The sequence below is a fragment of the Chelonia mydas genome, chromosome 2, assembly GCF_015237465.2.
Source record: "Chelonia mydas isolate rCheMyd1 chromosome 2, rCheMyd1.pri.v2, whole genome shotgun sequence".
Lineage (NCBI taxonomy): Eukaryota > Metazoa > Chordata > Testudines > Cheloniidae > Chelonia > Chelonia mydas.
Genome location: NC_057850.1, coordinates 191324793 through 191337754, shown reverse-complemented (window position 1 = coordinate 191337754; position 12962 = coordinate 191324793). Strand labels below are relative to the sequence as shown.

At 52.4% G+C, this 12962-nt stretch overlaps 1 protein-coding gene across 2 annotated transcripts in view; it reads right to left on the bottom strand.

Annotated features, from left to right (window-relative positions):
- Positions 1-12962, bottom strand: part of NEK10 (NIMA related kinase 10) — a 171286-nt gene that overhangs the window by 29654 nt on the left and 128670 nt on the right. The window contains exons 30-31 of one of the 2 annotated variants that reach the window (XM_043540909.1): positions 3689-3726; positions 3432-3572 (exon numbers count right to left, since the gene is read on the bottom strand). In XM_043540909.1, coding sequence (XP_043396844.1) covers positions 3432-3572; positions 3689-3726 — 179 coding nt within the window. The remainder of the gene's footprint in view (positions 1-3431; positions 3573-3688; positions 3727-12962) is intronic. The other variant, XM_043540908.1, reaches the window with a different exon arrangement.

The window sequence follows — 12962 nt, the reverse complement described above, 5'->3', positions numbered from 1 at the left end:
GGAGCTTGAGGAAGTGAGGGCTGCTGTGGGGGAAGTAGCCCAGGGAATTGTACATGTCATGTTTCTAAAAGGTCAGCTACCATAGCTGATGCTATTAGGGTCCCTGGGCTGGAGCCCGGAGTAGAGGGTGGGCCCAGGCTCCCCCCCTTTGCCCCCTGATTAATCACTGAGACTGGGAGACAACAGAGACTGTGCAAGGAAGGATAATTTCTCTTCACCTCCCTTGCTGGCTTATGATGAAAATGGGTCAGTAGACTGTGACCCTTGTCTCTAGAGAGAGAAGGGTTACAAGGAGGGTCACAGTGAGCCTCTGAAGCTAGCAAAAATCCGCCAGGAAATGTGGGACCCACAGAGGCAAGGACAGAGCTTTGTCACAGAATACAACAACACTTCTTTAAAGGCTTTTACTTATTATGAATAATGTATTAAATTAGTTATTGCTGATTTTATTTAGGCAAGAAAGAAATGTAAAACTGATTGTTAATAATGGAATTATTTACAACAAAGAGAAAGAGAAGCTGAATTTTCCAATTTTATTGCATGAACATATTAACTAGATTTGCATGCTTTCCTTTTAAGCTAGATCATCACTATCTGTTATTCTAGTCAATCTGTAGTGTCGAATCATTCATGAAACACAGCTAGAGGAAGTTATGCATTCATAGTGCTATATTTTTGCCTAGGCAAAATACAGTGGAACCTCAGAGTTATGAACGCCTTGGGAATGGAGGTTGTTCGTAACTCTGAAATGCTTGTAACTCTGAACAAAACGTTATGGTTGTTCTTTCAAAAGTTTACAACTGAACACTGAGTTAATACAGCTTTGGCACCTTACTATGCAGAAGAAAAATGCTGCTTTAACCATCTTAATTTAAATGAACACGCACAGAAACAGTTTCCTTACCTTATCAAATCTTTTTTTTAAACTTTACCTTTGTTTTTTAGTACTTTTTAGTACATTTGACAAAATACTGTAGTGTATTTGCTTATTTATTTTTGTCTCTGCTGCTGCCTGATTGCGTACTTCTGGTTCCAAATGAGGTGTGTGGTTGACCAGTCAGTTTGTAACTCTGAGGTTCTATGGTACATTTATTTATATTACAACTGTATTGTACATTTTTTCATTTACAGCTTTGTGAAACCATCCGATAAGAGGATGTGTATCGATTATACTAAAGTATATTGCTTTCAGCATAAAGAGGTTACATACAGGAAATTGGAGCTTATGAATGTATCTCCTCCCAAAGCTACTGTCTTGGATTTTTGAGCTGTGTCATGAATACTCATTAAATCACTTATGGATTGGTATGTATGGTCAGTTTTGCCCCTCTACACATGTATCCAAAGATGACGAGGGCATTTCAAGACACTGCTTGGTAAGAATCTGAAGACAAGCTGGGAGGGGGAGAGTTTGGAACTGTGGAAAAGACCAATGGAAACCAGGAGATAACATTCACCCTGAGATAAGACTGAGGAAGAACTGGAATTTGACAGAAGGCAAGCAGGATGATAGAGTAAGAATAGCTTAACCAACTTAGAAAAAATAATAATAGTAATGCAAAAAAGCCTAGAGATATCCTAAAACAGACATGATAGCCAAAGGGTGAACAGTGTTATGCCTTCTGCTCAAAAAAAGTCATTACAACATAGACAACTCCAACATTATTCTTGTGATAGTCTATAGGCTGTAATATATTATATATGTATGTCATAGGAATTTGATGTAGTAGCCAAAATTGCCTGGTGCAGTGATACTTTTTTTTCTCTTGGTGCCCATATGTAAGTAACTAAATGTTCTTAATATTTTTCCCTCAAGAATAACAGTTAAAAGGCTGTTCACTTGTTTTGAAACAAAAACATTCATTTGCTAGTCAGCAAGTAATCTCAGACTTCTATGTGATTTGTTCCCTCCCTTCCTCAATGAGATATCTAATACAGATTAGCCACAGGCAGCTTGAGAGGAAATACATTTACTAGCCTTCTTAAATGAACTAGTATTGCTGAGCTATGAACTAAGCAGAGTATACTAAACCCCTGATTTCTGGACTCCACAATGAAAAGTTAACTGTCTTTCATTAATTAAAGAGCACTACGCATCTACCTTTTGAACCATAGTGGCATAATAATTTATTTGTGCTCCATGGAAAAATATTAATTCAAACTTTAAGGATCAGTAGAAAAAATATTGCTGACCAAGCTTTAGACCATTTTAAAAGACTAAAGCACACAACTATATATTATGTCTTCTGCAAACAAAAATTGATTCACAGAAAGTCAGAAGATACAATTGATTTAACACTGGCACGATTCTTATTTTCACACAGGCCCCTCTATACTGTTCTGCCTGCCAGAATAGTATAAAGGGGGTTTAATATACATCAGATTTAAAGTTCTATAATTCCTACATGACAAATCAATTGCAACTTCTGACTTTCTAATGTTGCACATTTACAAGTCATATACATTATCACTTCTGGATCTTAAATAAAGAGCTTAGTCATCAGCAGATTGTCAGTATGGATCCATACTCTCAGGAGATTAGATAATAGTAGCAAAATTCTGAGGAAAACTTATTAAATAAGATTACACAACTGCTCTCCCAGATTGGGCATCTGATCTGGAAACCAACTCAAGAGCATAAATACATATATTGAAATCCAGGGAGCAGACATATATCTCTGCAATGGAGGTATTTCTAAGACATGCTTTAGAGTCTACTTTAGACCTATGCCCTAAAACCTAATGGGAGATATCAGTGTTCTCTCTAATTTACCCTGAGGGCAGTTGTGTTGCCTCACAGACCATTATGATTTTGAGACATTCTGGCTGGATACAGGGTGCATTCACAGAGTTTGTATATCTCTAATTACAACACTTTCAGGAAAATAATAGTAACTGTTGTAATTGGGCAATAGTTTGTGGTTTGTATTGTGTAATTAAAATTCCCAAAACAGACTTAATAACCAAAAAGCTATGAAACAACAGTTACTATATGTACATGAAAGAGTTTCTATGAAGAGCAGTATTCCAATTGCTCAAAATAATTCTCTTTCAAATACAACTGAATTTAGGTGACAATGTACATTATGAAATATCAGCACCGAAGCATAGAGTATTTAAATCATATCGATGAGAATAAAAAGCATCTGAAACTACAAGACTGCTTCACCAACGATGATATATGTGCAAACATACTGTAACTTACAAAGACTGTATGCAGCACGACCTACTCAGGAGAAATTCTCACTGCATTAAATGGAAATTTGCGCTGGTAAAGGCATGCTAAAATAGAGCCCTGAAGAATTTTCTTAGGATTCATATTTTTAAAGTGTTTCCTTAAGGATCACTCACATACTGTGTTTCTGTCTCATACATAATTTTGTGCTCTCCTATCATTTGTTTGACTTCAAAATGTTACTGTTGAGTACTACCATGATCTTTTAGGTTGCGAAGAACCACAGCTGGAAGGCCATAAGACTGCCACCCTGTCACTAACGATGCCTCTATTTTCTTAACGTTGGCCCTGAACATGAGCGTAGGTACTCTCAGAAGCAGATCAAGAGGCAGCAAAGCTGAAGAAATAAAAGAGGGAGATACTGTATATGCAACTAAAACAAACTTTAAAAGAACTTGGAAATGGTAAGATTTAATTTCAGTGCAAGTCTGGTTGTCATAAACATGTAATTACCTGGCCTTGGTCTTGATCCTAGGCATCCAATATGATCTCTATAAAACAGAAGTAGATTTGATATTGTCTTGTTTCAAATCATAAAGATTCCAGGGGAAATAAAATGTCCCTTGCTCCCATCACATGCCCCCTCATGATCTCCTACCTCCCATCCCTTTGCCCCAATATTTGGCACAGTCCAGCAGCTTCAGCTACATGACCCAGAATCAACATTTTAAAATAATTTTGAACTCTGCACTGTATACATATGAAAATATCTCTCTGCAAATGACCCTGGCCATAGTCATAGATAAAGAAAATTAGGGTTGTGAGGGGCACAAGATTAAACAATTGTGATACAGCATGGCCAGAGGGCAGCAGGAGAGTGTTTTTTTGAAGCAGAAAAGAATTTTATTTGTGTAACACTTACAAGGAATCACCAAAAAGCATAAAGCAAAACTATGCAACAAAAGCAAACACAAGGTATAACACAGCAGCCTTCAGGAGGGAGAAGTGTTCAGGATAGCCTGGGCCCAGAGCGGGGGGGCTTCCTCGACACTCGTGGTCTTCCACCCCCTCGAGTTACCTAGTGCCACGCCCAGTGTCACCGATTATTCCTCTCCTGAGTGTGCCCAAGATGGGCACGGCTGCGGGGTGGGCGGGTTGGGGGTGGGTGGGGATGTACACCACGTGTGATAGGACCCCTCCTAGGTGACAGTAATGATGGTATCCACAGCGGTAACGGCTGGGGCTGGGGTCTCTCGCTCTTCCCCTCAATCAAAGGGTCAGACGGAGGGAACCGGACGGGGTCACCGAGCAGAGAACCTCGGACAGCACCCTCCGCTCCTCGAAGGCGTCAAGGGAGTTGGTGGACGCCGCCCAGAGGAACTCCGCCCGGATACATGAATGTACTGAGGATCGGAAAACGGCCCTACAATCGCAGGACGCTTCATTAGCCAACCTCCTCTCTCTGGTTTTATAAATGGCTGTTTTAGCTAGGGCTAGGAGGAGGTTAACCAGGAGATCTCGCGATTTTGTGGGGCCACGGATGGGGAGCGTGTAAATAAAAAGGTGAGGGGAAAAGTGTAGCCAAAAGCGTAATAAAATATTCGTGAGGAGCCGGAAAAGGGGCTGCAGCCTGGCACACTCTAAATATACGTGCGCCAGGGTTTCCCTCACGTTGCAAAAAGGGCAAGTATCCGGGATGGGGGTGAACCGTGTCAAAAACACGCCCGTGCTCACAGCTCCGTGAAGGAGCCGCCAACTAATGTCCCCGACGGGCCTCGGGACCAAGGTGAAATACAGGCTGGCCCACCGGGGTTGCTCACCCTCCAAAGGTGGCAAGAGGTCCCGCCACTTTGTACCGGGGCGGGACACCAGGGTGTGAGCGTGGAGGGTGTGAAGTGTGAGTGTGTATAAATATTTCCGTGGCGTGATTTGGAAGCTGACAGGCTGCAGTTCATGCAGCCGGCTCGCAGTGAAAGGGTGAGCGTTTTGTTCGGATCTACGGGGTAGGGGCCCAATTGAAAGATCCGGCGGGCCTGGGGTAGAGGGTGGGCGGGGTGCGCCCTCGCATAGGGCTCGGTTGAGATAAGCCCGAGCAGCAGGCGTCAAGGCGGCCTTCACCTTCTGAAGTACGCGCTGGGGGGGTACGAGGTCTGGAGAGCCCCATGCGCCCAGCGAGCGTCAGGGGATGCAGCCAGTCTCCCCGGTCGTAGTCCAGGAGGTCTCCGATTCTCGTGACTTCCGCCAGGACCAAACTCTGGCTCACCGAACGGGACTCCGCTGCCTGCACACGGAGCTGGGGGTTGTGTAGCAGGGGCTCCGCGAGGAGATCCGCTCCCACGGTGGCCGCCGCAGACCTGGTCATTGAAAACAGTTTCCAGGTCTGGAGGAGGTCCTGGTAGAAGACCGGCAGCCCAGAGAGGTCTTGCGGAAAACCTCTCGGACAGAGATAAAAGAGCTGCCAGTCGTATCGGAGCCCTTGGAAGCGGCGCAGGAAGGCATGCGCCAATATGCTCCACGTCAAACTACCTGCACTATAAAGGAGCCTCTGCAGGGCCTGGAGGCGGAAGACACGGACCTGAGTGTGCAGACACTTCAGGCTCTGCCCTCCTTCCTTCAGGGGTAGATGAAGAACCCCAACAGGAGCCCAGTGCATTCCTGACCAAAAGAACTCTAGAATCGATGTCCGGAGGTTGGTCAGGAAACCCGGGGCCGGGACCAGGGTGTTGAGCCGGTACCAGAGCGTGGACAGGACTAGTTGGTTAAGCACCAGTGCTCTCCCTCGGAGGGAGAGACATCGGAGTAGCCTCGTCCATTTCCGGAGCCACTCTATCACCCCGCCTTCTAAATTTTGCCAGTTCTCCGGTGGAGAAGGGTGCGTGGCAGAAAGGTAAACACCTAGGTAGATCAGTGGACCCGCGCTCCACCGGATGGTCTGAAGCGCGGGTGGCAGGGAGCTCATCTGCCGCCAGTCCCCAACCGCCAAGCCAGAGCTCTTGACCCAGTTGACTCGGGCGGAGGAGGCTGCCGAATAGATGGCCTGGCAAGCCTCCACCCGCACCAAGTCCGCCAGGTCCTGGACCACGAGGAGCATGTCATCGGCGTACGCCGACACGACCAGCCGCAGCTCCGGCTCCCGCAGCACCAACCCCGTCAACCTCCTGCAGAGGAGACAGAGGAAGGGCTCGATCGCCAAAGCATACAGCTGGCCCGAGAGGGGGCACCCCTGCCGTACTCCTCGCCCGAAGCTGACCGGTTCGGTCAGGGTCCAGTTGAGCCTAACCAGACACTCCGCAGAAGAGTACAGCACCTGGAGAAAACTCACAAACTGAGGTCCGAATCCAAACGCCTGCAGAGTGCCCAGGAGGTACCCATGGTCCACTCTATCGAACGCCTTCTCCTGATCAAGAGACAGGAGGGCGAACGACAGACCGTCTCTACGCCCGAGTTCCAAAAGATCTCGGACTAGAAATAGGTTGTCAAAAATGCTGCAACCCGGGACAGTATAGGTCTGGTCTGGGTGGATCATGTCCGCCATCACGGACCCTAGCCGCAGCGAGATTGCTTTCGCTACGATTTTGTAATCCGTGCTAAGGAGCGAGACGGGGTGCCAATTTCGTAAATCGCGGAGGTCCCCCTTCTTCGGCAACAAGGCGAGCACCGCTCGCCTGCACGAAAGAGGGAGGACCCCGCCCTGCAAAGACTCGGCCCAGACGGTGGCTAGGTCTGGGCCAAGAATATCCCAGAACGTGCAGTAGAACTCCACGGTCAGCCCGTCCATGCCTGGAGATTTATTGGTGGGCATGCGACGGAGAGCTTCCGAGAACTCGGCCAGGGTGAGAGGCAGCTCTAGTCGGTCTCGGTCGCCCAAGCTGACCGTGGGGAGTTCCTCCCAGAGCACCCTGCAAGCGCCAGAATCAGTCGGATCCAGGGAGAAAAGGCTTGTGTAGAAGTCACGGGCCCTCCCACACATCTCCACCGGATCCGTGAGGGGGGCGCCGTCTTCTGCTAGAAGGCAGGTGACATGTTTCTTGGCCCCCCTTGTTTTCTCCAGGGCGTAGAAGAAATGGGAGCCGCGATCCATCTCCCGAAGGAGGCGGATGTGGGATCGAGCAAAGGCACCTCAGGCCCGATAGTCCTCGAGGGCCCAGAGCTCCTCCCGCTTCTCCCGGCACGCTCCGCAGAGGAACGGGTCCTCGGGGCTGGTGGCCAGACACCTCTCCATCTCTAAGACCTCCAGTTCCAACTGCTCTATCACTGCATTTCTCCGTCAGCTGGTTGCCCGGGTGGAGTCACAGCAGAAGAGCTTGGCGCGCACCTTCCCTAGATCCCACCATCGCCGCGCCGAGGGAAAGGCACACTGCTGCTCTCGCCAGGCCAGCCAAAACTCTCAGAAAGACGTCACGAAGCCCTCATCCTCCAACAGGCTGTTGTTAAAGTGCCAATAGGCCGGCCCCGGCCTCTCTGCACGGAGGGAGGCTGTTGTGGTGGCTAGATGATGGTCAGAGAATGGGGCCGGCCAAATGTTGGAGGAGTGGGCCTGTGAAAGATGGAAACGGGATAAATAAATACGGTCCAACCGAGAGTGGTGTGACCGATGGGCCTCCACCTGGACAAAGGTGAACGTGGAAGTGTCATCTGGGTGGTGGTCACGCCAGACGTCTACTAGGGAGTGATGTTCGACTATTTCTCGGAGAATGTTCGCAGCGGCCGGGCTCAGCTCGGCCCCTGAGCGGTCCTGTTCCTCGAGGGTGGTGTTAAAGTCCCCTCCCAGGACTAAGCACTCGTGAGAATCTAGGGTGCTGAGGAAGTCGGACACCCGCTGATAGAATTGCGGCCGCTTCGGGGTCGTTGCCGGGGCATAGATGTTGACGAGGTTAACCACAAGCCCCTCCATACCGACTCAGACATGCAGCAGGTGGCCCGGCATGGCCTCAGTGACCTCTAGCACCTCGGGCCGTAGGTTGGGGGAGAACAGGGTTGCCACTCCAGCTTGTCGAATCGTGAAGTGGCTGAAATAGACCCCGTCCCCCCACTCCAGCCGCCAGCTGTCCTCGGCGGTCGGATCCGTATGGGTCTCCTGCAGGAAAACCACAGAGTACCCCCCTTCCCAAAGGTAAGAGAGCACCTGGGACCTGCGGAGAGCCATCCTACAGCCCCTGGTGCTCAAAGTTGCAATAATGAGGGGCATCATGCGGAGGGCTGGGGGTTGGGGGTTCCTTGTTGGCGGGGGTGTTCGTAGCCCCCGGCGGGTCGCGCAACAATCCGTGACCCATCCCGTAAGTGAGTAAATTGCCATGGAAGCTGCGGGCCCGCCCATAGGCCGTGGCACCGTGCCTTCCTTTCCCTTTACCCTCCTTTATAAGGGCCCTTGTGGCCTGGAGGATGTGATCAAAGTCCCCCCGTAGCTGGAGAGCTAGCTGTATCCTGTCACGGGAGACACGGATGTCTTCTAAAAACTGTCGCAACACTTTTTGCAACACATTTCCGGGTTATTCCCTGGTGGGGCTCTTGGTGCAGCCTCGTGGTCCACTGAGGCGGGCAGGCAGGGTGCAGACCACCGATGGGGCGTCTGACAGGCTAAAGTTATTAGGTCCATCTCAAGCCTTGGGGTAGAAGAGGATGGCGGAGGGAAAATTGCAGCTCCTAATGGGTCGCGGCAGGAAAATGCAAAGACTGCTCCTTGGGGGGGATCCGCAAAAAACGGGAAAGAAATAACCCCAGGGGTGGCAATAGCATTGCAGGAGGAGGTGGATTGGGCAGGGACAGGGGTGGGGGCGGGGGCAGAGGCGAGGCTCTGGGCTTCGGGAGGCAAGCAGCTGAGAGGTGGCGCCTCCCGAACAGATTCGAGGGTTAAGGGGGTGGGGAGGGGGCTCCCAGTGATGCTAGGCGCAGGCTCTGTGGTGGATTTGGCAGCCATGGCTTCAGGTGGTGGACCACCTTCTGCAGGGTGCTCGCCCGGGAAGGCGGTTAGGGGGAGGGAGCATGGGGAAAGGGGGACTGGGGTAAGGTTTCCCAGATCGAGGCCAGCTGGTAGTAGGTCATTCTCTCCCTGGGTGACCGGGGTCAAACCTAGGGCCTCGATCTCCTCATACATGGAGGAAAGGTCGTCTTCTGCCACCCCGGGGGACTCCCCTCTGGCGACCGCTACGACGGTCGCTTCGGGGTTCGCGGGGGGTTCGAGTGATATTCGGGCAGAAGGGGCTTCCTCAGGGGTCTCGGAGGGGAGGGTCTCCCGTGGAGGGGAGATTCTACCTTCCAGTGCTATTTTGTCTTCCCCTCTTGACACCGGCGGATGGATCTCTCTCGTGGGCATAGCGGAAGGCTCAGTGTCAGTGCCTCCCTTCCTGGTCTTCCGGGGGGCCTCCGCATCGGATGGGTGCAGCGGAGCTCAGGCCTTCCGCTTGCCTCGCTTTCCCTGGACTAGGGTCCAGCCCTCCATAGCATCGTCCGGGGGCTGGTTAGCAGGGGTCGTGTCGGGGGGCAGAGGCGGTGGTTCAGGGGCTCGGGGGGGTAACGGTGAGGCAACATGACGGGGGGGGCGGTTCTCCTTGGGGCGGGCCCTCTCCTATGCCCGGTAATATCTTTGCTGCACCCTCCTCCATAGGCTCTGCTGGATTGTTAACAGCAAGGGCGGGGCTCCCTCGCTCGTCTGGGCGTTGTATGGGAGGTGTCTCTTGGGCCCGGGCAGGAGCAGCAGTGGATCGAGCAGAAGGAGAGCTGGTTTCAGATCTCGAGCGGCCAGGGGCATCGGCAACGACGGAGCCAATGTCCTGCCGGGTCTCGGGGGTCTCGGGTGCCCCTCCCCGCCGGGCCAAGGGGCAGTCTCTTCGGACATGCCCCGCTGATCGGCAGAGGTAGCACCGGGCCTCTCCTGTGGAATAGTAGACCCGATAGTGGGCTCCCTGGTAGGGAACTAGGAAGTACCCCTCGAGCGCCTCTCCATCACGCGCCGCTGGCGGCGGTAAAAGCTGCACTTGCTCGCGGAACGAAAGGACGTGACGGAGGGTGGGGTCCTTGCAGCCCAACGGGAGAGGGCTGATGACGGAGACGGGTTTCCCCAGGGTGGAGAGAGCGGGTAACAGGGCGGCACTGGGTAGAAAAGGAGGGACGGAGGTCAGGACTAGGCGGACGCCCATGTCTTCTAGCGGCTCCAGGGGGACAAACACCCCCACCACCACCAGGCCCTTCTCCACCGCCTCCTGGACGGCAGCCTCCGATGCTAAGAAAAAGACGACCTTCCCATACATTTTGGAGGCTGCCACAATAGCCGTGGGTCCTACCACCCTCGCCAACGCCTGCATGTATGTCTCCACGTGGGGTGAGGCGGGCACCAGCAGGCAACGGATGCCGTGCTTCCTGGTCATGGTGGGAAAGGGGCCTCGGCCGCTATTGATGGTAGCGGAGGCGGTGGGTGGGCGAGATGACAAGGCGGCAGGTGGAGGGGGGGCTGCCACCGCCCGGGCATACGCCCTGGGGGCCGGGGGAGGGGCGCTCGCAGAGCTGGTGGAGGGAACAGCGGGGAGGGACACCATGGTCGATGATGAAGCCACAGCGGTGGGGGCAGCCTCTGCCATGGAGGACTTGGTGGTTATGGCGGGGCCCTTCCCCTTCTTTGCACCCTGGCCTTTCCTAGAATCTGGGGGGGCGGTGGGCATAGCAGCAGTAATAGTCGCCCCGGTGCCTCCGGCTGCCGATGCCCCAGCGGGGGCGGTGGCAGGTGTTTTGGCAGCAGTGGTGGGGAGGGAAGCTTGGGGGTTGGGCGGGGGGGTAGGTGGGGGAGGGGCAGCTGAGGTTGTTAGAGGGGCCTCACCCCTCTCATTCCCCGCCATCGTGAGCAGGGAGAGACGGGGAGACACCAGAAGGAGGAGGGGGGAGGGGGAAACAGATTAACCACTCCTCCCTGTTGGGCTGCAGGCTGGGGGGGGGGGGCAAATGGGTCAGACTGGACAGGGGAAGGAAACAGGAGTTGGGGTCAGGTAGTAGGGGCAAACTGTGGGGTGGGCAGTCCGGGGGGGGGGGGGGGAACGCGGACCCACACGCGTTTATCCAAAGAGTCTCGTTTGGTTGGCTGTTGTGTCTGGTCCGGGTGATGGAATTCAAAGCAAGCAGTTGAGGCTAGAGGCAGACGGCAGGTTGCCAGCAGGGACGGACAGCGGGGGGGCCATGACAGTTGCAGTAGTGTTGCGGGGGCACCGATGGATAGGGAGGCAGCTCCGTGCCACACCCCCTGTGCCCCTATAAACGCAGTTAAGATGCAGTCAAACTCCCCCCACACGAGAGTACAGTTCAAAAGTTACTCAGTCTTACGGCCCCCTCCATGATGATTTGTAGCTTCCCCGGGCAACGTCTCTGTCAGCTGTCTTCTCTCCCGGTCTTTGTGGAGCATTCCAAAAATGCCAAGCAAAGATAAGAAGACGATTAATTGCGTGTCCGCAAACAAACAGCAAGACGGTTGGGTCTGGGGGCATCCACTCCCCTCCTCCGGGGAGCAGGTCGGCAGTCCTCCCCCTTCCGCCGGGGGTTGCAGCTGAAGCAATAGCAGCGTCTGAGGGCAGGCATGGGGGGGCTGGCAGGCAAGCTGGCAGCCGAGCAGCACTCGAACGGCAGCGAAGAAAAACAGCAAAAAAAAAAAGAAAAAAAACGAAGAAAAAGCGTCTGGCCTGGTCGGGGGGGGGGGGGGGGGGACGGACCTAAAGCAGGGGCAAAAGCAAGGAAAGTCCAGGCCAGAGGGCAGCAGGAGAGTGTTAGAAGGGAGCCTTGTTTCCTGTAGAGGGAAGAAAGTTTGCTCTAAATTAATTAAAGCATCTGAAGCCAATTAAAGCACCTGAAGCCAGTCACATGATAAAAACCCACTGCTTCAATCAGACAAGAGGAGAAGCTGGAGCAGAGAGCAGTTTGGAGGAGCAGAGTGGATTGGCGTTGGAGCAGAGAGCAGAGTGGATTGGCGTTGGAGCGGAGAGCAGTTTGGAGGAGCAGAGAGCAGTTTGGAGGCGTTGGAGCAGAGTGGATTGGCGTTGGAGCAAAGAGCAGTTTGGAGGACTTGAAACAGAGTGGATTGGCGGTGGAGCGGAGAGCAGTTTGGAGGCGTTGGAGCAGAGTAGATTGGCGTTGGAGCAAAGAGCAGTTTGGAGGACTTGAAACAGAGTGGATTGGTGTTGGGGCAGAGAGCAGTTTGGAGGGAAGCAGAGGAAAGTTTGGAAAAGTGCTGCAGTGGGCTAAGAAGACTAAGACCCTAGGTAAAGGGACACCTGGTCTGTGCAGAGGGAGGGCAGGAAGCCCCACAAGCTGAAAGGCAGAAGAGGGAAGTAGCCCAGGGGAAGGAACTGCTAGTTCTAGTAGTTTACCACTATCCCTAGGGCCCCTGGGCTGGGACCCGGAGTAGAGGGCTGGCCTGGGTCCCTCCCTTTCCACTCCCCTCCTCTAGGACACTAGAGGGGCAGTTAATACCCCAGTTCAGGGGCAAGAAATGGTGCCCTGAAACACCCCCCCCCCCCCCCCAAGAAGAGAAAGCATGAGACCCATCATAGTAGTGCCGGCAATTTGCCACACAATGTTAAAAGAAACAACATATTGCACCTGCCTCTGTAAGGTGCATGTACCACTGTGCAGAGCTTTTCTCTGATCTGGTCCAAAACAAAAAAGACCCACAAAACCACAAACAAAGGTTGACTTGCTTCAGCAGGGTGAAAAAACAACAATCCTTAATTTACAAAGTTTCTGGCAAGTAGTAGACAGGACTGACAACCAAAATCATGAGTCAGGTTCCAAAATAATCATGAGACAGGTT